Source organism: Diabrotica virgifera, chromosome 7, assembly GCF_917563875.1.
Source record: "Diabrotica virgifera virgifera chromosome 7, PGI_DIABVI_V3a".
NCBI lineage: Eukaryota > Metazoa > Arthropoda > Insecta > Coleoptera > Chrysomelidae > Diabrotica > Diabrotica virgifera.
In genome coordinates this window covers 196,959,324-196,986,933 of record NC_065449.1, presented here as the reverse complement: position 1 = coordinate 196,986,933, position 27,610 = coordinate 196,959,324, and the positions used below count along the sequence as shown (strand labels likewise).

The window sequence follows — 27,610 nt, the reverse complement described above, 5'->3', positions numbered from 1 at the left end:
AATGAGTTCACTCAAATTAGTCGTTATCGTTTTACCATTTACTTTAGTTGTGTATTGTTTATATGATCTGCAAGTTTCACCGGTTCAAAGTGCTTATTTTTGAAATAAAAAAAATGGTTTTAAAGTACAATTTTTTTAAGTGAATCCTTCTTATCACTCGGTATAGAATTTTGACGGGACTAGAATCGTATTTGGCCTCATTCAAAAATCTAGGGACTAGGTTCGAAGTGATTTCAACCCTATAGGTGTTGATTAAATGAAATTAAAATTAAATAAAATTACATAAAATTTATATAAAATTAAATAAAATCAAATAACACTAAATAAAATTTAATAATATTAAATAGAATAAAATCGGATTAAATCGAATCAATAAAAATATACAGAGAGATGTAATTTGGAATAAATTCAATATCTTAAATACTAATTGTTTTTTTGAAAAATGCTCAGACCCGTCGATTAGTATTTAAAATTGTCCTTTTTGACATACAATAATAATGTATACAGGGTGTCCCAATTTAGAGATATGATGTCATCGTTGATTTTCTTAAATGGCAACACTGTCATTTTGATAGCTATTTTGATAATGTGTGTAAAGTTATACACAACTGCAAAATATCAAATTTTTATTCTCTACCATTTACAAGATAATAGAAAATAACAAAGTTATGTCTGTAATTTGGAATAAATTCCATAATTAAAATACTAATTGTTTTTTGAATAATGCTCAAAGCCGTCGATTAGTATTTCAAATTGTCCTTTTTGACATAAAATAATAATGTATACAGGGTGTCCCAATTTAGAGATATGATGTCATCGTTGATTGTCTTAAATGAAATGGCAACACTGTCATTTTGATAGCTATTTTGATAATGTGTGTGAAGTTATACACAACTGCAAAATATCCAATTTTTATTCTCTACCATTTACAAGATAATAGAAAATAACAAAGTTATGTCTGTAATTTGGAATAAATTCCATAATTAAAATACTAATTGTTTTTGAATAATGCTTAGAGCCGTCGATTAGTATTTCAAATTGTCATTTTTGACATACAATAATAATGTATACAGGGTGTCCCAATTTAGAGATATGACGTCATCGTTGATTTTATTAAATGGCAACACTGTCATTTTGACAGCTATTTTGATAGGGTGTGTAAAGTTATACACAATTGCAAAATTTCAAATTTTTATTCCTTACTATTGACAAGATAATAAAAAATAACAAAGTTATCAAAAACAAGTAATCAAATAATAATTGAATTTAATTATTTCAATTAGGCAAATAATACTCATAATGTTGCCCTCAATTATTGTCAAATTGTCAATGGACAACGTTATGAGCATTGGCTTATTTCAAATAATTAAATTAAATTATTATTTGATTACTTGTTTTTGATAACTTTGTTATTTTTTATTATCTTGTAAATGGTAGGGAATAAAAATTTGAAATTTTGCAGTTGTGGATAAGTTTACACACCCTATCAAAATATCTATCAAAATGACAGTGTTGCCATTTAAGAAAATCAACGATGACGTCATATCTCTAAATTGGGACACCCTGTATACATCATTATTGTATGCGAAAAATGACAATTTGAAGTACTAATCGACATGTCTGAGCATTTTTCAAAAAAACAATTAGTATTTGAGATATTGAATTTATTCCAAATTACAGACTCTCTCTGTATATAAAAAAAAGAGATACGATTTCATTTACTCATACTAATAACGCGCTATAAGAAGTATTCCCTTCTGTTGTCACTCCTCAAATGCCACGCACTTTTTATTTTTTTAATTTAATTTTATTTAATTGATTTTATTTTATATTTATATATTTTATATGTGTATTTTATTTAATTGGACAATTAAATAAAAGACGTAAAAATAGTTATAATAAAATATATGACGAATATGTAAAATATATGGGAAATTTTCATTCTGATTAATGGTAGAGAAAATAAAAAAGCATTATTTAGGTAAACACGTGAAAGAAAGAAATAAAAAATGTGAATTATTTTATTAATCTAGCTGTTATACTTTTTTTTTATATAAAAGTCGTTTTATAATTTTCGAAGTAAAAATTGCATGGCCTCTTGCCCTTCATCAGTGTTTTCTACTGACTTTAATTCTCCGTTTTTTCGAATTCCTATAAACGAACTTTTGGAACCCAAGGTGCTTTGGAACGTTGTATATGAAGAAATTTCATCATAATCTTTCATGAAGATCGTGCCTGGATTGTTCCTATCTTTCTGAAACATATTAAATAGGACTGAGCTAAAAATAATAATTCGTTATATACAATAGTACTCTGGCCTAATTAGCAAAATACAAGGAAAAGTTATTTACCAGCAATTTTATTGCTGGAATCGAATCTTATTATTGTATGTATTAATATTATAGATATGCAAAGTCCTCAGATAGTGTGCTACTTTTTTTATAAACAAAATGGCGCCCGAAAATCGTGTTTTTTTCAATTTTTGCTCTATAACTCCAAAGATTTTAACTTTAGACCAAAAACACTCAAATAAAAATTCACCGCAATTAAATTCTGCATAGAGACGTGTTTTTTCCGATTTACTTCGACGAAAACTTTCCCCGAAAAAAGCGGGTTTTTCCAACGAAATCTTTAATTTTCAACTAAACTTTTAGATAAGTAGTTGTTAATCAATAATTAAATAACTTGGTAACGTAAAAGCCCTTTCCGTATATATTATAATTCCAGAAGTCTATGGAAATTGAATGAACAGTTTAGCTACAATTAAAATGTTAATTAAAAATTTACGGTCTATATAATAACGACAATAATTATGATGCATAAGAATAACTATGATTTTTTCATAAAAAGACACTATACCTATCTAATGTACTTTACATAATTGAAATTGGACTATTTAAGCGGCCTCAGGAATATTTTAAAATTATAAATAATTTTTTGGTTTATAAACAAATAGAATATCTCGGGAAATATTAAACTAAATTAAATTGTGAAAACGGTATTCGAAAGACAGCGGCAGGACACTTCTTTCAAAAGAAAAAACGTTTAATTATGACGAGTGGTTCCTGAGATACAACCGGTCAAAGTTGACCGGAATTTACGGCAAAGATATAAACAATAGGATCATAATTTTCAATCCATCACCTTTTTATTTTTGTCCTCTTTCTTCACACCAATTTTCATATCTTTAAAATCCTCATAACATATATTATTATAATAAAAACTATCGCTAATACGTGTGAAAATTGCCAAAAATAGCAAAATTCCAATCAAAAATTAGGTTGGAGAAAATGTAACCCTCAAAGTTCAAAATCGGTGTACGTTAACAAAATGCATTTTCTCGGCTTCCCATGGAGCAATTTCCTTCATTCTTTTTTTGGTTCCCTAATAACTCGAGTAGAGCCATCGAACTAACGCATTATTAAATGTCAAACTTGCTTTTGTTTTGTTATAATAGATTAATTTATTTATAAGAACAGAAAATTACATATTATGTAATGTAATATTTAAAAGAGAAAATGTAACCCTCAAAGTTCAAAATCGGTGTACGTTAACAAAATGCATTTTCTCGGCTTCCCATGGAGCAATTTCCTTCATTCTTTTTTTGGTTCCCTAATAACTCGAGTAGAGCCATCGAACTAACGCATTATTAAATGTCAAACTTGCTTTTGTTTTGTTATAATAGATTAATTTATTTATAAGAACAGAAAATTACATATTTTTCCCAGTTGTTCTGAAGCTATTTCCTTGTGGCATTTTTATGATTAATTATTTATATGGGAAATAAGCCACAATTAAAATGAAAAAAATAATTTTATTAACGTTTCGACGCCCAAATCGGGTGCCGTTGTCAAAATACAAAATATTACAGTAATATTTTGTATTTTGACAACGGCACCCGATTTGGGCGTCGAAACGTTAATAAAATTATTTTTTTCATTTTAATTGTGGCTTATTTCCCATATAAATAATTTTTCCCAGTTGTAGGCTTTTTTTTAGATAAACTTACTACAAGTGTACCTTTTAAAGTTAAAAACATAAATATTCTCATTTGAAAGCTGTATAATTATTTAAACAATTTTTATTTAAACAAATTAAAATATTGTGTTATAATAAATAAATTTATTTATTATAACAAAACAAAAGCAAGTTTGACATTTAATAATGCATTAGTTCGATGGCTCTACTCGAGTTACTTGGGAACAAAAAAAGAATGAAAGAAATTGCTCCATGGGAAGCCGAGAAAATGCATTTTTTTAACGTATACCGATTTTGAACTTTGAGGGTTACATTTTCTCCAACCTAATTTTTGATTAAAATTTTGCTATTTTTGTCAATTTTCACACGTATTATCGATAGTTTTTATTATAATAATATATGTTATGAGGATTTTAAAGATATGAAAATTGGTGTGGAGAAAGAGGACAAAAATAAAAAGGTGATGGTTTGAAAATTATGATCCTATTCTTTATATCTTTGCCGTAAATTTCGGTCAACTTTGACCGGTTGTATCTCAGGAACTACTCGTCATAATTAAACGTTTTTTCTTTTATAAGAAGCGGCCTGCCCTTGTCTTTCGAATACCGTTTTCACAATTTAATTTAGTTTAACATTTCCCGAGATATTTTATTTGTTTATAAGCCAAAAAATTGTTTATATTTTTAAAATTGTCCTGAGGCCGCTTAAATAGTCCAATTTCAATTCTGTAAAGTACATTAGATAGGTATAGTGTCTTTTTATTAAAAAATCATAGTTATTCTTATGCATCATAATTATTGTCGTTATTATAGCGACCGTAAATTTTTAATTAACATTTCAATTGTTGCTAAACTGTTAATTCAATTTACATCGGCTTCTGGAATTATAATATATACGGAAAGGGCTATTACGTTACCAAGTTATTTAATTATTTATTAACAACTACTTATCTAAAAGTTTTGTTGAAAATTAAAGATTTTGTTGGAAAAACCCGCTTTTTCCGGGGAAAATTTTTGTCGAAGTAAATCGGAAAAAACACGTCTCTATGCAGAATTTAATTGCGGTAAATTTTTATTTGAGTCTTTTTGGTGTTAAGTTAAAATCTTTGGAGTTATAGAGCAAAAATTGAAAAAAAAAACACGATTTTCGGGCACCATTTTGTTTATAAGAAAAGTAGCACACTATCTGCGGACTTTGCATATCTATATTATTAATATATACAATCATAAGATTCGATTCCAGCAATAAAATTGCTGGTAAATAACTTTTCCCAAAAATGGCCGATTCTCCGATAATCAGCCCAGACTATAGGTAATACTCATATTAAGAGCCAACAGTAGCGCGTCATCAATATAACTTCGGGAGATAGTATCATACTCTTTTTCGAAAGTTCTGCGAAACTTTGGCAACAGTGAAAAATTTAACTTTGACTTTTGACGAAAAATTTAAATTTTTGATCTTTAATAACTCAAAAAGTATATTAACTCCTTTAATAACTTTATATAACAAATTTTGCTTATAATTTGTCCTCCTATCGATTTTTGAAGTTATTTTTAATAAAATAATTTTCGCCCGAGAAGGGGTGGTATTCACCCTCAGGGTAAAGCGCAAGGTGGCACTATGCCATCTTTATTTCTTGAGGTATCCTCTAACCACTCACCAATTTTCGTAAAAATCCATGAAGGTTCACCGAAATTAAAGGTAATAGTTTATTTTTACCTTCATTGACTGCACTTTACAAAAGAAATTGCAATTTAATGATCTAAATGCGTCTATTTTGGGAGCTCATGAATTAGTAAACGATATGTAGCCAAAAAATAAATTGAATTCATTTTAGGTACAACTCTCTCTTAAGCCGGGAAGATGGGGTGGTTTTCTTGCGAAGGGGTTGTAGCTCAATAATCGAAATGGGCGTGATTTAAGAGTTTATTCCTAGAATATTTCAGCTAAACGAATTATATCCGCGATACGATAAATTTTATTTTTTCTCAGCATGTTTCTCTTAAGTTAAATCAATTAAAGGGTTGTTTGGGGGTGAAGGGGATGAGCTCAAAGATCTAAACTATATCAATTCGAGAGCTCATAAATAGCTCGTAATTCTGCCTCAAAGATCTATTCAATATCCCTATTTTTAAGTAGTGGGGGGGGCAGCCCCCCACGAAATATTAAATTCCTGCTCAGTGGAACGAGCTCAAAATTTTTAATTTGCGGAATATGAGAGGACATAAATAGCTCATAAATCAGCGCTATTTATTTTTTAATTTTTGCAAGTGGGGGTAGGGCAGCTTAACACGGGTTCTTAATATCGATATGTATACATAGCTATAATTTGTTTCGTTTAGCATGAACTTACCTCTCCGTATAACTGTCCCTTATCGTCAAAACATATATACAGCTGGCTATTAATACCTAAAAGCCTTACTCGATTTTCGTCTCCTGCATAAGACATTTCAATCTTGCCTAAAAGACGTTTTGAGTAATATTTTTTATTAGGGAACATCCATAAACTATATCATAAAAAAATTGAACTTTTTAATTAATACCCCCCTCCCCAGGTCGAAAAGCGTTGTTTTCAGTTGAGGCCCCTTTCTCAATCGATGTCGTAATTGAAACTCATGACCCCCCTTTCAGGGATTTTTTTAAAATCAAAGTTATTAAAATTTACTATAAAACTGTATTTGGCGAAAACTAAGATGGTGGCATCAACACCCAACAATAGAGCTAAAAACATTGGTCACCAATTCACTGTTGATAACACTACCTTTGAAGTGGTGGACAAATTCACATACTTAGGCTCCCTGATCACCAAGGAGAATGTCATGACGGAAGAAATCAAGCGAAGGATAATCCTAGCGAACAAATGCTATTTTGGACTGAGTAAACATATGAGAAGCAGAAATTTAAGCCAAAAAACAAAAATAACCATATACAAAACCCTTATACAACCAGTGTTGACATATGGATCGGAGACATGGACCATCTCCAAGGCAGATGAAAACCTGCTTATATTTGAACGAAGGATCCTGAGAGGAATATTCGGTGGCATCTGTGAAAATGGTATTTGGAGGAGGAGGTACACGTACGAGGTATATCACAGATATAAACATATACTCCAGGGAAATAAGGTTTTTGTCGGGACACTTGAGCAGCCAGGTTGCAAATGGGTTTTTTTGGGTACTAGGTATATACCTAATACATTCTAAATACAAAAATGCCCGTCACAGTTCGGACGAGAAACTTAGTTATTAACAAATAAGAGTCAAAAATGGCAGTTTTTTCGTTTAAATCGCTACAGGTAAAAATAGGGTAATTATATATATTATTTAGAGTAATAGTATTTTAGTAGATCAGCCAAGCTTTAAAATTACACTTTTTGAATTTTGGTCCTATCATTTTTTGCTTCGCAAATTGCAATATAAGACTAAAATTTCAAAAATAAAAAATGTGCTATAACTAGAGAGCGGAATATATGCAACACAACATTACCAAAATATGCGCATATATATGCATTACTTTTACTACAAATATGCAGGTATTTTTTCTAAATTTGTCTAAATATGCAAATGCATGTTAAAAATACTCAAAAATAAAACAATATATTAAATATAAACATTTATGTTTAAAAAATTCAACCTACATTTATGTTTAATACATATTTATTTTTCACATAAAAACAAATGAAATGACACACAAAAACTGATATTATAATTAAATTAAGAATCTAAATTATAGTATGAATTTAAAATCAAATATTTTTCAAAATTTTCAACTAGCAACTTTTGCCTTCTATCACTAAAAACGTGTTTGGACACAGAAAAAGTTCGTTCTACATCTACTGATGTTATAGGACAATATTTTAATTTAGGCAGTAAACTAATTTGCCAAGTCGTAAGATCTTCAGAAAAGTTGCCTTCAAAAATACGTACAACTTTCCTCAAACAATTGAAGCCCTCATTTTTTTCTAACATTTTTTAATTTATTTCTAATTGTAATCCCTGTATTTCCGGGAATTTTTTGACAATGAGCAGAAAAAGTGTTAACAAGATTAACCGAATCACTTAATTGTAAATTCCTTTGTTGTAATGACTTTATTAGATCTGGTAAAAAACTAAAATTAACTTTTATGAACATAAGTTCTCTAGCACCAAAAATGTTCAAGCACCAAAAAGAAATCAATTTTCATACGAGAAGCTAAAGAACAAAAGCGGAATTGTCTACAATTTGATGGATTTTTGTATTTTGATGCTTCTCTCTATGTCCGTCTTTATAGAAGTAAAAGCGAATTTGTCGAATAAAAACACTCTTTCCAGAAAAATTTCTTTTGTGGGACATGATGCTTGTGTTTGTCAGTTCCTCATTTAAAAAAATGAAATGTGAAAATGAATGTAACTTACGATTTTGGAACAGACCTTGCAAAATACTTTGTCTCCACTTAGCTTTAACTCGGGAAAACTCTTTATCCAAGCACTTTTTTGAATGGTAGACATATTTAAATTTAATATATACCAATCACTTCAAAAACACTAAATACGATACAACGTTTACTTTAAACAAATGTTGGCCGGAAACTGACAAAATAAATATTAGACCCTTAAAAGCAGGTAGGTACCTACGACTTGCTACGCTAATAAAATAAGATTTTTCTGGGAGCACCCATAATTGTTAAATTCAGGTAGTAATGGGAAAGTCCAGATAGATAATAATGAGCGATAGATAGATAAATAACGAGCTCGTTCATATCGAAGTTATAAAATTCCAACTAAGAGAGGAAAATTTTAAACTTTTATATAATTTATTTTTAAAATATGCAAAATAAATCGTGTTTAGCTTAAATATGCAATGTTGTGTTTGTTGTCTGAAAATATGCAATATATGCATCTATATGCACTTTGCATATATTCCGCTCTCTAGCTATAACTTTTGAGAAAATGACCTTAAGACTTTTATATTGCAAGAAAAGTTGAGTCAAACATTCCACATAATGTACAAAAAATTTTAAGACGATTCGTCAATTAGTTTAAATTTTATTCAATTTGCTTATCGCAAAGAGGTTTTTTTTCGCAATGTTATTGTTCAGAAAATAATAACGACATAACAATTCTGTGGAAACCACATGCAAGAAGAATAGTTATATTTTCAAAATGTTGAAAAAAATCATTAAAAAGTCGTTTTTATCACTCCGAAAAAAGTTTAGTAAAATAGAGTTATTTTTGGCTTAAAAACAATTTGAATAGATTTGTTAATGTTGACTATAGAGTAAATCTACTTTAGGATTTCAAAAGCTGATATTTTTACACGAATTTTTGGAAAAAACTTTTTGCCTAGGTTAATTAGACTCAAAGTTAGCCACTTTTATTATTTAATTCGCAGTTACTTATATATACATCAAATTCTTCTGTAACAGTGTTAGTTACCATACTACTCCGAAACGGCTTGGCCGATTTTTATGAAATTTTACACGTATATTCTATAGGACGGAGAAGAGGTTTAAATCTATTTTTTATACCCATAAGTTATAAGGGGGGTTGCCTCCTGACATTTTTTTTTATTTTTTTGGACAAAATTATCTACCTTAATTTTATATGATGTAGAATTAAAAAATACATACAACCCTTAATTTTCACTCTTTTATAACCAACCTCTATTTGTTCAGAGCCATCTATATATTTACATCTATAAAATTCTCCTGTCACAGTGTTACTTTCCATACTGCTCCGAGACCGCATGACCGATTTTTATGAAATTATATATGTACATTCGGTAGGTCCTAGAATCGGTCGTAATCTATTTTTCATATCCCTGAGTGATAAGGGGAGTTCCCCCTAACATTTTGTAATGTTAGGTGGGGGTGTGTGTACATAACGTACTCTATAAGACTACGAGTACATACAAATTTAAAAAATTATGATCAAAATCCATCAACAAGCTTCGGCGATATTAATCGCAGCATGTGTTTGCAGAATCAGTTTCATTTTTTCAGTGCACGGATTTTAATAATTCCCCTCCACCGACCACGAATTAATTCCGTTCGGACGCTATTTTTAAAACTTTTTGTTAACCATTCTGTTGAAGTTCAAAGTTTACCCAAACTTTTACACATAAACTATATATCTTCAACTTCAAAATAGCTCCAGTTACGTTGCTTAATTGTTATAAACAAAGTAGCCATCAATTAAATAAAAAAAGTGGCTAAGTTTGACCGTAATTAACCTAGGCAAAAAGATTTTCTTTGAAAACTCGTATAAAAATACCAGTTTTTCAAATCCCATTGTAGTTTTAGCCTACAGTCAATATAAAAAAAGTTATTCAAATTGTTTATAAGCCAAAAATCACTCTATATTAGTAAAATTTTTTCTGAGTGATAAAAATGACTTTTCAATATTTTTTTAAATACTTTGAAAATATGGCTATTCTTCTTTCTCCTTGTTTTTACAGAATGGGGAACTTGACTAAAAATTATATTCCAGAAATATTACTGATAAACGATATTTAATGCTGTTAAAAGAACCCTAGTTTACAAAAAAACTCATATTTTATTATTATGAAATAAATATAAGCAATTAAAAACTAATTATTCTTTCAACGGCCGGAATCGGTTGTGACGTCAAAGCGCTCGTTGGTTTTCCCTATAAACTGGTGAAAGTGATAAGGATGGCAACGCTGCAACCTGTCAAGATTATGTCAATATGGCGGCTGAGAAGTAAACAAAACAAACATAAAAAATGTTATTTTATCATGATTCTATCATCTTAATGTGTTTCAGTAGTGTTTTAGTGGTTTTAGATTATTTTAGTTGCGTTTCTGTGTAATTTTGTGTTGTACAAAGATTAATTTAACATTTTCTCTGGAAGTATTAAAACTGAACTGAAAGGTTAAATGCAATTACAACCTAAAGATTTTACTTATGAAATGAAGAATGCTCCCTGTCTGCTCTAATCATTTTATATCTGGTAAGTTACAACATTAACCATTTTTGAAAATGTTAATAACATTTTAATCTTATAGGAAGACCAGCCGACTTAAGGATAACAATCCAGATTGGGGAGCGGTATCAAGGGAATAGGGTACCTACAAGAAAAAATTTGCCTTTTTATTCCTATTGAAATCATTTATAAGGCACTGGACTGTCTTATATTCTGCAAATACTAGGTAGGTAAATGATTTTACACATTTTTCATTAATGATTGTGTTACTTCAGTAGATTTAGAAAAGTGGAAAATGGCGAAGCTAGTTTAGTAGAAGACAAGATTTTGCCAAATAGTAAAAACTATCACAGATATTACAATGGAAAAATTAACTAATACATTTATGTCATTAACATTACCACATGATTTAAAATATCAGCTAAAGAAACTAGCTGTATCTTGTGTATAGAAAATGATGATGTCAAAACTAAATATTATACTGGTTTAGCAAATTACAATATTTTTAAGATAGTTTTAATAGTTATTTATAATATAAGTGTTAAAAGAACAATTTTACAGCATGCATTTGAAGCTTCTCTCATTCTGCAATTCACACGAGTGCCTTAAATATGTACTTTTAACATGTATATTATACAATATTTTTTCTACAAACGGTAAAACTGCAGTGCAAGAAATTCATTTTTCAAATTGTACTATTAATATTAATGTTTACCCTCATAACGCGGTGCTTAGATTCTTACGTAAACGACGGTACGGGGTGCATTTGCACCTCGGTAAATTGATTTTGAAAGACAATTAGGACTTGTATATTATAAGATGAAACAAAATTTTACAAAGTACTCATTTCTTCTTAAAAAAAATATTATCGTTGCAAGGCAAACACATGAAATTTTTCACGGAGTGAGCAACACACAGTTTTTATACGCAATACAGTTATGCAGGGACTTTCTGTCTTTTTTTTCTGACATAAGTAACACCGACCTTGTCACATAGCTCTGATAGCTTCAGGTGGAATATCAAAACGTCCAATTCAGGATATTATGAAATTTTCATCATTTGCACCCTACAGACATTTTACCAAAAAAGGCCGTAAACACAAAGAGTTTTAAATGCTGTGATGGGTGGAATGCGTTTAGAAGTGAATTTGATGCGAATAAAAAAATGGACAAAAATCAACAAAAATTAAAAAAGATAGGTGAGAAAATGAGGTCTGGGGTGCACATGCACCTGCACCGCCTTACTAAGGTTAACAAATCATAAATATTTTGACGTTAGTTTTAAAAATTTGACATTTTACTTTTTACTGCATTGCTTTAAAAATTTTAACGCACCCAGTGCTTTAAGGTGGCGTTTTTAAGGCTACTATGGAGTGCTAAAAATTACATTTTTAACATATTTCAAAACTTATCAACTTATTTCAAAAATACTTTGTATATAATGTGCCTTAGGTTAAAAAATTTTGTGTTCTGGCCTGATAGACATTTTAAAGAAAACTATGTCAAATTCATTTAAATAATCTTTTCATGGAAATATTACAGTTATTACAATTGACTATTTCGAAATAAGGACTCAAACACCTAGAAATTTATTAACTGCAGCACAATTTTGGTCCAATTATAATCATATATTTGTATTTTTAGGTTTCCAAAAGATCCTGAAAGGCGTGAAGTATGGATCAGATTTGTCAATAGAGGAGTATGGAAACCTAGCAAAAATAGTGTATTATGTTCAACAACATTTTTTAGGAAAACATATTGACAGAACTTTACTTTCATCTGTTTGTTTGAGAGACTGTGCTGCCCCAATAGCTTATGTCATACAGGTAATATTCTTGACCTAATTAATAATACAGTCCCTACAATATAGATACTGTTGCATGTCATTATCTACATCAGAGATATAAGTTGACATTGTCAATTGTCACCCAATTACAAAAAAATTTTGAATTTATTTTAAGTCAAATATATCACATACTTAATTATTGTGAAGTGGATTACATATACAACAAAACAAATTAATATTCAGTGTAAATAAATAAAAACATCAGAAATAGAAAACAAGAATTAAGTTTTTTTTTTCTCTGATTCTGGCCTTGGCTTAGTACTAGAACCTTTAGCCACGTAATTGTATAACTTATTACTAACTCAGGTGTAATGTGTAGTGTGTGTGTGTGTTGAGTAAGTGTCTTGTTACTTTGCAAAGTCGACGTCATTGTCTTTGCAAAGAGACGCTAATTGTATCCGAACATCTGCGGTCCCTCCGGAAGAATTAAGTTATAATCATAGGTTAAAGTAAATAATAAAAACAATAAATATAATAAAACAAATACTTATAGTAAACAATAAAAACAAATCTTAAGTGTCAATACCTCAACTGTCAACTAAGATGTCTCTGTCAACTAACTGGATGGGGGTGTCATATCACATGATCACATCATAACTTATCCTAAAAATTTGTGGTTGGAAACATGTTGGAAATTAGTGATTTTTGCTGTTCTTTATGGTTTGTTAGTTTTACTCTAGATCTTTTTTGTTTAAACTATTATGTAAGGATTATAAAATCTGTTTTAAATTTTCTTTATTCTTTGTTTTCTTGTAGTAGTGCTAGGTAAACGACAAGATAACTAGAAATAATATTGGTGAATGAATAACAATAAATCTGTCTAGAGTATGAAACTGAATTATTTATTGTACTAAAGCTAATTATTTGTGGCATTTTTGTAATTAACTATTCTAATGGGGAAATAAGCCAAAATTTAACTTGAAAAACTAATTTTATTAACGTTTCAACTTCCACATCAGATGTCGTTGTCAAAATACAAAATATTCATGATTATTATTGCATATTATTACCTGTAAATAATATTTCTTCTGATTGTTAATTGTAAACGATAGAAAAGTTATTATTTATTTTAATTTTTTTTAGAATCAGCTTAGAGAAGTGGTCTACAAAAAACCAGGAAGGTAATGGAATATGTGGCTACGAAAGGCAAAAGAAAGGTTTACAAAGCAAATGTGACACATTTTTTTTAATATTTAGGAATAAATTACATTAAAAAATGTATGAAAAGATTTTGTGCAATAAAAATGTTTATATTTATCAAGAATGTATTATTTGGTATGGCCACATATCATGGGTGATGTGACAATACATCCTATCTGTTTTTTCATGAGTTTTGTAAGAGAGACTAAAAACTTGTTTTAGGGTCACCTCCTGTTTTCATATGATATTTTTGGCTTGTTTTGTGTAAATTAAACAATCTATTTACTGCAAAACAAGTCAAAACTTACATATCAAAACATGAGGTGACTTTAAAAAAAAATGTCGTCTCCTACCAAAACTCATGGAAAAACAGGTAGGAGGTATTGTCACATCAGCAAGGATAGATTTATGGTACATCGAGGGAATGTCTAAAAAATATACTTTGAATGTCCAAAGAACATTCATCGACATTCATGGATTGTTCCAATAAGACACTCAGGGAATGTTTAAAATGCTGACACAAGATTTTCTGGGATGTTCAGAACGTTCTTGTGCTTTTGGGGATATTATTATTATTATACAATAGGAATTTTTTCAATGTCTTGTGTGTACCTTCTAGGAACATACATGGAATGTTTTGGTGTTTGCGGCGCCGGACCCCACTTGCGATTTGTAGTCCTGAATATTGAACACATTGTTTCAAATACAAGTCAATCCATTTGCGCCTAAATAATCATGGATTGACTTGTATTTTAAACAATGTGTTCAATCGTGCGACTACAAATCGCAAGTTGAGTCTGGCGGTTAGGGTTACTTCCTCTTCGTAATTATTATGAATTATACTACAAAAATCAGGAACTTCCCTTCTACATATATGCATGCATCTTGTCCATCAAACAAATTCTTCCAACCATTTTTTTAATGTTTGTCCTTTCCATGCTCCAGCAAACTTAACAAATCATTGATTTCAAATTGTAACAGTTAAGTTTTGCAAGGTATGCTGCCCTCTTGTATCCTCTGCGTTATCTTCATCTAAAAACTTTTTGATATATTCGTTTGGCTGCTAAATTATTTCCTGATCCATGGGTTGAATAAGCGATGTTGTATTTTTTGGCAATATAATAATTATATTTACACATTTATGTAACTCATTCAAAAGATGATAATATATTTGTATACAGCACGACCAGTTTTACTTTCTATTTGAGAATTGGATGTGAACTGGTGTTGACATTCGGTTTTTCCAAACTTTATTTTGGTAACGTCTCGCCAAGTAAAATGCCTGCACAGTACCAAAGTAAAATTCAGAAATAATGGAAAAATCCGAACGTCAACAACAGTGCACATCCAAATCTCAAAAAAAAGTGAATCTGGTTGTGTACATATATAAAGTATAATGTAGGTATGTATAGTCAGTCCGCTATAACTTTTCCCATGCGTCACGACTTATTTTCAAACAAATAAGGTCAAAACCTAAAGTGAAACGTATGACGATGTGTGTAGTGTATAGTATACAGTATACAAAATGTATATACACACATTGATGTTCGGTTCACTTTAGGTTTTGATTTAATTTGTTTGAAAATAAGTCGTAACACATGAGAAAAGTTAGAGGGGACGGACTATACCTATGATTAATAAAACCACTTGCACTACGATATTAGTTTGATTTGTTTTTATATTTTATTAAATTACTTTTACTGTATTTAACCTTGACCTATCCCTAGATAGATGCATTTGGGAATATGGTGTAATTGTGAAATAAAACAAAATAAATGTTACTTGCATACATTTATTGCTTATATTTTATTCAACAAATATATATTGCAAATAGTGAAATAGTAATAAGATGAAATACCAGGTTCGTACCAACCATTTCCTTAAAAAAAAAACATATTTTTCTAAAACTAAACAACTGAATGGTTCTGCTGAATAATGTTGTAAGCGCCACATTGCTTATTTTTGAGAAGTCTAAGAAAAAGCTTTAACAATGTGATAATGGTGAGTTTATACATTTTAAGGGTGAGTAATACAGGTTGTACTTTGTATTTACAAACTAAGTATATTACTAACTCTTAAAATGTTTAAACTTGTTATTGTTATAATTTTAAAATGTCTTTTTCGATTTCATAAAAACGAGTGATGTGGCGCTTACAACTTTGTTCGGTGCACACATTCAACTATCTACCTACAACGTATAAAAATAAAAAATACAAAAAGTTACTGTCGTTTACTACATTTATTGCTTATATTTTACTCAGCACTAGCGATTTTACCTATCGCCATATGATGGGAGATTCAATCAAGTGCCATCTACAGTTACTTCACTTATTTTTTTTTTCAAAATTTTAGGAGTAACAAGCAGTCAGTAGAGTTCAAAATTAAATTTGTCGAATAATTATACAGGGTGTCCCGAAAAGAATGGTCATAAATTATACCATAGATTCTGGGGTCAAAAATATGTTGATTGAACCTACCTTACCTTAGTACAAATATGCACATAAAAAAAGTTATAGCCCTATAAAGTTACAAAATGAAAATAAATTTTTTCCAATATTTCGAAAACTATTAGAGATTTTTTGTTGAAAATGGACACGTGGCATTATTATGGAAAGAACATCTTAAAGAAAAATTATAGTGAAATTTGTGCACCCCTAAAAATTTTATGGGGGTTTTGTTCCCTTAAACCCCCCCAAACTTTTGTGTACGTTCCAAATATATTATTATTATTGTGATCCCATTAGTTAAATTCAATGTTTTTAAAACTTTTTTACCTCTTAGTATTTTTTCGATAAGGCAGTTTTTGTCGAGTTGCGGCTTCTTTTTTAATATGTTTACATAAAAATTTTATGAGGGTTTTGTTCCTTTAAACCCCCCAAATGTTTGTGTACGTTCCAATTAAACTATTACTGCGGTATCATTAATTAAACACAGTGTTTTTAAAACTTTTTTGCCTCTTTGTATTTTTTTGATAAAGCATCTTTTATCGAGATGTGGCTTCTTTTTTAATATGGTTCAAAATATACAAAAAATGTAAATCATAAATAAATTTTCATATTATTACCAAGTCTCCATAATCGTACTTTACCATACAAATATGTGGTGGATTTGACAAATATTGAACTATCTCGATAAAAACTGACTTTTGGAAAAAATACTAAGAATCAAAAAAAAAAGTTTTTAAAAACTTGTGTTTAACTAATGGCACTACAATAATATTTAAATACACGTACACAAAAGTGGGGGGGGGGGGGGTTTAAAGTAACCAAACTCCCATAAAAATTTTATGGAGTGTTAAAATTTCATTATAATTTTTTCTTAAAATACTACTGCCATAATACTTAATACCACATGTACATTTTCAATAAAAAATCTCTAATAGTTTTCTATATATTGGAAAAATTCGATTTTTGTAACTTCAAAGGTCTGTAACTTTTTTCCGTGCACATTTGTACTAAGGTAAGTTAGGTTCAATAGAACTATTTTTGGTCCCAGAATATGTGATTAAATTTATGACCTGTATTTTTGTTACACCCTGTATAATAAAATTATCCCGTTATAAAAAGTTAGGTACTGTCCTGGGAAACTGCATGGCTTGTCGCATTAGAATTGTATAAGATCAGATAATAATAATATATTGCAAATAGTGAAATAGTAATAATATGAAATATCAGGTTTTTACCAACCATTTTCTTAAAAATATTCTAAAATTTTTTTCTAAAACTAAATAACTACCTACAAAGTATAAAAGTAAAACCTACAAAAAGTTACCGTCCTGAAATTATTCCTGATTGCAAGTTGATTAATCCACACACTATTTTGATAATATTATCTGAATAACACAACAATTTATTATCAATACATGCATGTGGTGCTAAAAATGAAAATTCTCTCAATCTACGAATAACTCTTTCTACATGAATTCTCAAGCTAGCTATTCGTTTGGTCTCAAATACCTCATCTTTACTAGGTTTTGTACCTACAGAGACACTCGGTGGCCTGATTAGTACACAACCTTTAGACCTAAGTAAATGGTCAATATGTTTAAATCCTCTATCTGCCATAACAGCAACATTTGAAGGTAAACTATTTAAAAAACCACTATGTTCTGCAATGATAGCATCAGATGTACGACCCCCAAATGCTGTCGATATATAATTTATGATACCATCAGGAGTGCAACATATTAAATATTTAAGTGTATTACATTTTTTATATTCTGACCATGTTAAAGATTGTTTCACTGCATCAGTTGGTTTCTCTATCTCTATTTCTAAACAATCAATTATACAGTAAATATTACAATATCGAGCTCGAAAAGCTATAGGTAAATTTGATTTCACGAATGAAACCTGAGGTTGTATTATACATTTTCTTAAATATTTACTTATAATTGGAACAGATTTCGAAAATATTTTTGAAGCATAACTTTCAGTTATGCCAAAATCATCTGCTAGAGTTAAAAAAGAAAGTCCAGTCCTGATTTTTTTTAGTGTTAAAAATATATACATAGAATTTACCGTGCAATATTTTTCTAGCAATTGAAATGTGTAGTATGCATGTTCTGGTAATCCCATATACAATCTAGGTCTGTTTTGTAACTTTGTAATTGTACAATTCATTGTCAGATTTTTAAATTCAGTTCTCTTTTCATCATTAAGTTTTTTCACTTCACCAGGCGTTAAAGTATACTCACTACTTCCACTAACACTTTCACTAAAATTTTCATGACCACTACTTTGTATGCTTAGAGTAGTTTCAGAAATATTTGTCACATAACTCGTTGATGGCTTCATCTCTATGTTGTCTGGAATAATTCTGATTGGCGATAACGCTACTGTAATTCCACAATGTAGGTTACATTGAACACCTTTAGTCCTAACACTAGGACGGGTTTGTGAAGAGACATCCCTTTTTGAAACTTCAATGTCATTTTTTGTTTCCAGCTGAATTTCCATAGGGTGAATGGTCTTACTACTACATGCAACTATGCCCAAATTCTCCTGAATACAAACTGGATCTTGTGGCACCAAAGAAATAGCTTCATCAACAATTCTTTTTGCAGTTCTCTTAGTACCTGCTGCCCTGGGATGATTTTCAAAAGATCTTTTTCTACTTTGCTGGCAATCAAATATATGAGGCACTACATTTGGTTTCATTTTTTTTGGACCACCCATTAACTTGTATTTAACATAGTTATCAATGTCTTCTTCAAGCTAAAAAAATAAATAACTAAATAAGCCATATAAAAATATGTGTTATTATGAATAAATATAGTAACAATTAAAAACATAAGGTTATTTGTGATACAACCCTAATACTATACTTAGTAAGTATTACTGCATTGTGTAGCAAAGAAATAAACATAAAATACCTAAGTATTAATATGTATAATGATATGACATATTATGTAGATGATTAGATATAGAGTCTGATTTTTATACTCACATTAAAATGATCCTCACATACATGGGCTGTAGTTTTCTGTGAAATATCTTTCTCATTTTTTCTGCATGCCTTTAACCATTTTAAACGACGTTTTTGATCTTTAGGCACACGAATAAATAACTTTCCGGGTGTTTTATAAGTGGTATTGGAACACAAGTGAACGATACAATATTTGTAATATTGATTTTGTGTTGCTTCCATTATTATTAATAATATTATTAAAGCACAGATAATAAAAAGCAAAAATAAATTATCACCGAACTCCGAACAAAATCTAACCTTCAAAACACAGTTTTTACAGTTGACAGTTTGTGGCAACAGTGTTGCCAGTTCGTTGTTCTCTTGTCCTGGAACGAGCGCCGTGACGTCACAGCGCTCTTCCTGTTATTTAAAATGGATAGCTGGTGATCACAACTTTAAATGTGCATTGTAAATTAAATATTGCGATTTGAGGGTTGATATTTGGTATGCGTTGTTTCTATATGTAGACAAATATAATAAATAAATAAAAAAAAATTGTCAAGTTCCCTATTGCTATATGATTATTATTTTCTGAACAATAATATTGCGAAAAAAAAGCTCTTTGCGATAAACAAATTGAATAAAATTTAAACTAATTGACGAATCGTCTTAAAATTTTTTGTGCATTGTGTGGACTCTTTGACTCAACTTTTCATGCACTATTAAAGTCTTAAATTCATCTTCGCAAAAGTTATAGCAAATTTTTTATTTTCGAAACTTTAGTTTTATTTTATTGTAATATCCGAAGCAACAAATGATCATACCAAAATTCAAAAAGCGCTATTTTAAACCTTGGCTCCTCTACAAAAAGAAAAATATTATAAATAAGATATTTAATTACCCTATTTTTACCTGTAGCGATTTAAACGAAAAAACTTCAATTTTTGACCCTTATTTGTTAATAATTAAATTTCTCGTCCAAACTGTGACGGGCATTTTTGTATTTATAATGTATTAGATATATAGTACCCAAAAAACCCATTTGCAACCTGGCTGCTCAAGTGTCCCGAACATGGTATATTTTTGCCTTATTTCCCTGGTGTAATATATTTGGTGGTAAAGACTTAGTATCTCTTATAAGAATAGGAAGACTAAGATGGGCAGGACATCTAGCAAGATCACAGCATAACATCCCTCCTAGAAGAATCCTTATGTCACAACCTGTGGGAAGTAGAAATAGGGGTAGGCCAAAACTTGGATGGAAGGATGGTGTAGATGAGGATGGGAGAAAAATAGACTAGCACTCTCTGATTGAACTAGAATAATGATGCGGCTGTAGATTCGTGTTGCAACGAAATTGAAAATGGTTATTCATTTTTGATTTACATGTTTACTCTGATTGGAGTACGAAGGGAATCATTCTCGTTGAAACTTTACCGCGCTGAGCAGATGGGACGTGAATTATAAATTGTAAAATTCCCTCATCTTCCTTAGTCTCAGCATCCGTTATGGCTTGCAAATTGTAGAAGCCTCGGAGGTGTTACCAGCGAAGGTTCCCAATGTTTTCAGTCTGGTAGGATGTGGAGCAATACTTTTTGGTGTTGTTTTATGTGCTATTAGATTGAAAACTTAGTCTCATTTATAATCGTTCTAACTTTATACTCACTGTCAGGATCAGAATCATGGTCAGTTCCAAGTACTTCTCCGTTAGACCTTATTGTCAAGTTATATCCATTACACCATAGTCTAACACGATTTGACATTATCTAAAACATTAATGTGTAAAATTAACCCAATATTCTGTTTATTCTTATTTGTTTTATGGGCAAATTAGAAAAAATCAAGGAAAAGCTATATATTACCAGCCATTTTATTGCTAGAATAGAATCTAAAGGCTGAAACACATTAGACAGTTGCGGACGCGACTTGACTAGTCGTGGACTAATAGTCTAGCTCAGATTCTTTACGTTGTTTTTAATCTTCATGAAAGCATTTCAAAGTCGCGGACGCGACGAGGACTTGATTCAATTTTTAATGAGAATATCAAGTCTTTCCAGGGGCGTCATTTGATTAAATGACTGAAATTTACAAAAAATACATCAATTTTCATCATTACATCATATACAGTACGTAAATCGTACAGCTGGATATAGGAAATATACATTGAGAGAATTGTGGCAACTGTGCTAACCTGTGTTCGTTGAAGCTTCTGTTCGAGTACGAGTTTTTGGTGCAATAGAGCTGTTAGAACGAATAGAATGATTGAGTTTTGAAGCAAGACTGTCCATATAAATAAATCAAAAACAAAGTTTATGATTAATGAGTTATTAATAATTTTCTTTAATTTTTAAAATATTTTTTACATAATTTCAAAACTAAACAGTTTTCCCATTCCCTTAGGCCAAAAATATTTAGCTACTACATATTGTCATATTTTGACGTTTATTTGTGTCGGTCGAAATAAGTTATCAATTTTGAGGTTAATGCCCCTTAATGCTAACAACCATATTGTCATCGAGAGAGCTCAGTTGCCACAATTATCTCAATTTAATACAATGTATGTATTTATGTATTTAAATATATACAATGTATGTTCCCTATGTCCAGCTGAACGATTTACGTACTGTATAATGCAGCGTTTCCCAAACTTATTTTTCCGTGGCCCGGTTATTTTTGTGTTTATCCTTCGTGACCCACTATTTACATACTACATACTCACTACATACACTGGAGTGTGAGTGTGTGTGTGTGTGTGTGTGTGTGTGAATGAGAGGTGAGAGGTGCGTGGTGCGAAGTGCGTGGTGCGAGGTGCAAGGTGCGAAGTGCGAGGGGCGATGTGCGAGGTGCGATGTGCGATGTGCGAGGTGCGTGATGCAATGTGCGAGGTGCGATGTGCGAGGTGCGATGTGCATGGTGCTTGGTGCGTGGTGCGTGGTGCTTGGTGCATGGTGCGTGTTGCTTGGTGCGTGGTGCTTTGTGCTTGGTGCGTGGTGCTTGGTGCGTGGTGCTTGGTGCGTTGTGCGTGGTGCTTGGTGCGTGGTGCTTGGTGCGTGGTGCGTGGTGCTTGGTGCGTGATGCGTGGTGCTTGGTGCGTGGTGCTTGGGGCGTGGTGATTGGTGCGTGGTGCTTGGTGCGTGTTGCTTGGTGGGTGGTGCGTGGTGCTTGGTGCGTGTTGCTTGGTGCGTGGTGCGTGGTGCTTGGTAGGTGGTGCGTTGTGCTTGGTGCGTGGTGCTTGGTGCGTGATGCTTGGTGCGTGGTGCTTGGTGCGTGGTGCTTGGTGCGTGGTGCTTGGTGCGTGGTGCTTGGTGCGTGGTGATTGATGCGTGGTGCTTGGTGCGTGGTGCTTAGTGCGTGGTGCTTGGAGCGTGGTTTGTGGTGCTTGGTGCGTGATGTGTGGTGCTTGGTGCTTGGGGCGTGGTGCTTGGGGTGTGGTGCGTGGTGCTTGGTGCGTGGTGCTTGGTGCGAGGTGTATAATGCTTGGTGCGTGTTGCTTGGTGCGTGGTGCGTGGTGCTTGGTGCTTGGTGCGTGGTGCATGGGCACCTTCTCTTGTACACTTAATTGCTACCTTGTAATGTTATATTTAGATTGTTCGAGTAATAAAAAATACCACAAAGATAGGCTACCTTGATTAACCAATTGACATAATGAAAACTGTCTTTAAATTGAAATATTGCATCCATAGCCGTTGGTGGATGTTGTTCTAAAAATAGTGAAATTTCTTCCATTAATTCAATAAGTCTTTTTAAAAAAATCTCTCTTGATAGCCAACGAACTTCGCAGTGTAAAAGATGTTCATGTTCACTTGAAGATCTGAAGCGACGAGGCGAGGCGGCCCGGCATTTTGCTTTCATGGCCCGGTACTGGGTCGCGACCTACCGTTTGGGAAACGCTGGTATAATGTATTGTATATAAATATAATGCTTGCCCCCCCCCCCCCCCCCCCAATCAAAATTTCAAATGACGCTCCTAAGTCTTTCACTGTCTTGTTCCCGACGATTCGCGTCCACGACTCTAATGCGTTTCTGCCATTATGATTGTATACACACAGTGATGGGCGCGCTAATAACCGAGTTTCATCTCTTTTTATTTCACAATGTATTATGTTTTCCACTTTTTACGTTATTTTGCCGATTATTAGCGCGCTCATCACTATAGTAATAATATAGGTAGGTTTGCAAAGTCCGCAGATAGTATACTATTTTTTTTTGTAAACAAATTAGTGCTCCGGAATCCTGTTTTTTTCTTCAATTATTGCTCTGTAACTCCCAAGATTTTAACTTTACACCAAAAACACTCAAATAAAAATTCACGTAATTTAATTCTGCATATAAATATTTTTCTCCCGATTTGCTTCGACGAAAATTTTCCTAGAAAATCCGGGGTTTCCCAATAAAATATTTTATTTTCAACCTATTGTTTATAACCATATCCTTTTGTTTATAACTTCGTCGCACATGCCGGTCAAATTTGACCGGTTGTATCTCACCAACCACTCATCGCAATTAAACTTTTTTTTCTTAAAAAAAAGCGTTCTGCCGCGTCCTTTCTAATACCGTTTCTTAATTTAATTTAATGTAATAGTTGCCGAGATACTCTATTTGTTTATGAGCAAAAACATTGTTTACAACTTTAAAACATTCCTGAGGACTCTTAAATAGTCCAATTTCAATTCTTTTAAGTATGTTAGATAGGTATACTGCCTTTTTATATTCAAATCATAGTTATTGTGATGTATCATTCCAGATTTAGCCATACGGCCCACACTCCCTCTAACGGGGAAAATTCACTCATCCCAGATACCTAGGGTATCAAAAGGATTGAGCTCTGGTGGGAGTCTTTCCGTGTTATCAAGCCCTAGGTGACTTGGTATGCCGGAGTATCTTCCAAAAGTTTTCGTACGCATCTGGAAGTCGAGAGTAGCACAGCTTTCTGCATAGTCTTGTAAAGATGTTCATTTAGACCCAGCTTTTTGATATTTTCTATGAGGTTCTTCGGTATGACTCCAGTAGTAGAAAGAATAATAGGTATTGTCTGGGTACTTGATCTCTATACTTGGCGATCTTTTCGTTGTGCTTAACACGAAGATTATGGTTGTTAGGTATCGCCTCCTCTATTAATGTTGTTTGTCTAGTAAGTTTATTAACTAGTATGAGATCCGGTCTATTGTGTGCCACTGTTTGGTCTGTGAGCACAGTGCGATCCCAGTATAGCTTGTAGTTGTCATTTTCAAGCATTCTATCAGGGACGTACTGATAATAAGGGAGATGGTCGGTCTGGAGAAGTCCAAGTTTGCTAGCTAGTTCTTGGTGAAGAATCTTTCCTACTAAGTCGTGGCGTTCTTTATAATCAGTTCCGACAAACGCCTGGCAGCCCCCGGTAAGATGTTGAATGGATTCCTGGGCTTGACATCCATATCGGCATTTGTCGTTTTGGACTTGAGGATCTTTCACAATGTACTTCAGGTAATTTATAGTTGGAATAACCTGATCCTGAATGGCAAGTAGGAAACCCACTGTCTCAGGAAACATCTTTTCTGATACCAACCAATAGTTTGACGCTCTATTGTCGACATATTCCTGGTTAATTTCAAGTTAGCAACTTGTTTATCTAATTGCTCACCTATATCCATGAGTCCTCTTCCCCCTAGATACCGCGGTAATGTTGTTCTCTCTACTGCACTGCGAGGATGATGTTTTTGTGCCTTTGTGAAAAGTGTTCTTGCTTTCCGCTGAAGACTTTCTATATCCGTTTTTGACCACCTGATAATACCAAATGAGTAGCTAAGCGCGGAAAATGCATATGTATTTAATGCCTTAAATAAATTGTTACTATTAAGATAATATGACCGATTAGCTGTCTTACCCTTCGTACAAACTCAGAAGTTAGTTCGGTTTTCATTTGTTTATGATCAATTTTTCGCGCTTGCTTTACACCGAGATATTTATACATGTCATTTTCACCCATGGCCTCAATGTTCTGGCCATTTTGCATATCGAAACCACCGGGCTGAACCTGTCCTCTGACTATATTTAAGATACGGCACTTGTCTAGACCGAAGTGCATACTAATATCATTAGAGAAGGTTTCTACAGTTTTTAGCATCTGATCTAAGCGTTTTCTAGTGGAAGCCATTAATTTTAAATCATCCATATACAGCAAATGATTAAGCTTCGTTACAACAGTATTATTATTTTTGATGCTAAAGCTTGAGTCAGTGGAATTCAGTAGCTGAGATAGTGGGTTCCTTTGCTAGGCAGAACCAAAGTGGACTCAAGGAGTGGAAAACCTGGAAAAGCCTCCGGTTAATTGGGTTGTCTTCAGTCTCGATATTGTTTTCACCAGGTATTTGAAGGTGAATTTTTGTCTTCCTCTCAGTCATTTAATGCTTTAGAAAGGTCACTATATTATCATCGACTTTATATATTTTCAATATATCTATAAGCCATTCATGCGGCACTGAATCAAATGCTTTTTTGTAATCAATGAAAGCAGTAAAGAGATTTCGTTTTTTGATGTATGCCTGGTTAGGAATGACCGAGTCGATAATAAGTTGTTCTTTACAGCCCATGGAGCCCTTAGCGCATCCTTTCTGTTGAGGCTCTATGATATTGTTTAGAGCACAGTGTTGGTAGATACGCCGGGCTACACAGGATGTGACCAATTTGTACAAAGTAGGTAGACAAGTAATTGGGCGGTACTTGGCTGGATCTTGGGTGTTATTTTGATCCTTCGGTATTAAATAAGTGGTTCCCTTTGTAAGAAATTTATTAGAAATAACATAATTAATTAAAATTGACAATCGCTCATGAACACTCCAAAGCTTCTTTAGCCAGAAGTTTTGAACTCTGTCCGGTCCAGGAGATTTCCAGTTGTGAAGCTCTTTGATAGTATTCGAGACTTATTCAGTGGTGAAGGGTTCGTAAGGAATATTATTGTAATATTGACAGTTGTTCGTCGTGTCTTCAATCCATCCAGCATTGTTGTTATGAGTAGCTGGCGTTGAAAGTTGGTTTCCCCAAAACTCATGAATTTATTCTTGACTTGGGTATGCTTTATTTTCATTTTCAACAGTGGAGTTAAGCTTCCTATAAAACGCCTTCTCTGAATGCTCAAAGAGTATTGATGTATCATAATTATTATGGTTATTATTGCGACTGTAAATTGTTAATTAACAATTTAATTGTTGCTAAACTATTCGTTCAATTTCCACCGGCTTCTGAAAATATAATCTATACCAAAACAGCTTTATGTTACCAAGGTATTTAATTATTGATAAATTATTACTTACCTAAAATTTTGGTTGAAAATAAAAGATTTTGTTGGGTAAACCCTGATTCTCCGAGGAAAATTTTCGTCGAAGCAAATCGGGAAAAATATCTCTATGCAGAATTCAATTACGGTGAATTTTTATTTGAGTGCTTTTGGTATAAAGTTAAAATATTCTGAGTTACAGATCAATAATTGAAAAAAATACGAATTCGGAGCGCTAATTTGTTTATAAAAAAATAGCATACTATCTGCGGGCTTTACAAACCTATATTATTAAGTGGGTATACGCAAAATGCTTTTTAAATGTATTCAATTTTTTCGAATCCTGAGAAAACTAATTGGTATTTTTGAAAAATTTAAACGTAGAATGAAAGATTACATTATAACCGAGGGCCGAATATCTCTAAAAATTTGTATAATGTTTATTTGAATAAGTTACAGGGGTAAACAAAAAAGAGAAAATTTAGTATAATTTTTAATTACAAATATCTTATTCAAAAGAAACCTTTTGTTTATTCTAAGGGACTTTCCGCCCTCGGTAATAATGTAATCTTTCATTAAAATTTCATTAAAAAAATTAATGCATTTAAAAACCATTTGCAGGAAAATTTTGCGCCTATGCTCTCAATGTATACAATCGTACCATTCGATTCTAACAATAGAATTGCTGGTAAATAACTTTTCCCAAAAATGGCTTATTTTCGGTGATGTGCCCAGCCTAATAATCATTTAGTCCACTCTCTATGTAGGAGTATTATTGTAGATGTAATAATATTCGTTTCCAACGAATATAATATTTCAAATGTTTGGTATGATAAATGGTTTTAAAGAATTTGCAAAATTTAAAATAGGCATATAAAAGTTAATATTCGAAATTTGTTGTTTATCGGTTATTATTATTAGTTTTTAAATAATAAAAAAATATTGTAAACATACTTGTAAATTTATTTTTCACTTCACACAAATCAAAAACACTGTAAATTCCTAAATTGTATTGAGGCAATTGCTTAAATACGTTCTCCATGTGTGATTTTTTCAATAGCTG

The 27,610-nt window shown here is 31.9% G+C and overlaps 2 protein-coding genes and 1 long non-coding RNA gene across 3 annotated transcripts; 1 reads left to right on the top strand and 2 right to left on the bottom strand.

Moving 5' to 3' along the window:
- Nucleotides 1–2,007: 2,007 nt before the first annotated feature.
- LOC114329047 (putative fibroblast growth factor 1) lies at nt 2,008–27,610 on the bottom strand. The gene is made up of 4 exons (XM_028278059.1): nt 27,502–27,610; nt 20,962–21,061; nt 6,332–6,438; nt 2,008–2,254 (listed from the first exon to the last, which is right to left on the bottom strand). The coding sequence occupies exons 2-4, from the start codon at nt 21,056–21,058 to the stop codon at nt 2,066–2,068; spliced, it is 393 nt and encodes a 130-aa protein (XP_028133860.1). The 5' UTR covers nt 21,059–21,061; nt 27,502–27,610; the 3' UTR covers nt 2,008–2,065.
- On the top strand, nt 10,445–14,010 carry LOC126887636 (uncharacterized). Its single transcript, XR_007699122.1, has 4 exons — nt 10,445–10,928; nt 10,984–11,127; nt 12,545–12,726; nt 13,830–14,010. It is a non-coding gene; the product is annotated as an uncharacterized LOC126887636 (long non-coding RNA).
- Nucleotides 15,663–19,859, bottom strand: LOC126887635 (uncharacterized). Its single transcript, XM_050655245.1, has 2 exons — nt 19,335–19,859; nt 15,663–19,102 (listed from the first exon to the last, which is right to left on the bottom strand). Exons 1-2 carry the CDS (start codon nt 19,533–19,535, stop codon nt 17,654–17,656), a joined length of 1,650 nt encoding a protein of 549 aa, XP_050511202.1. The 5' UTR covers nt 19,536–19,859; the 3' UTR covers nt 15,663–17,653.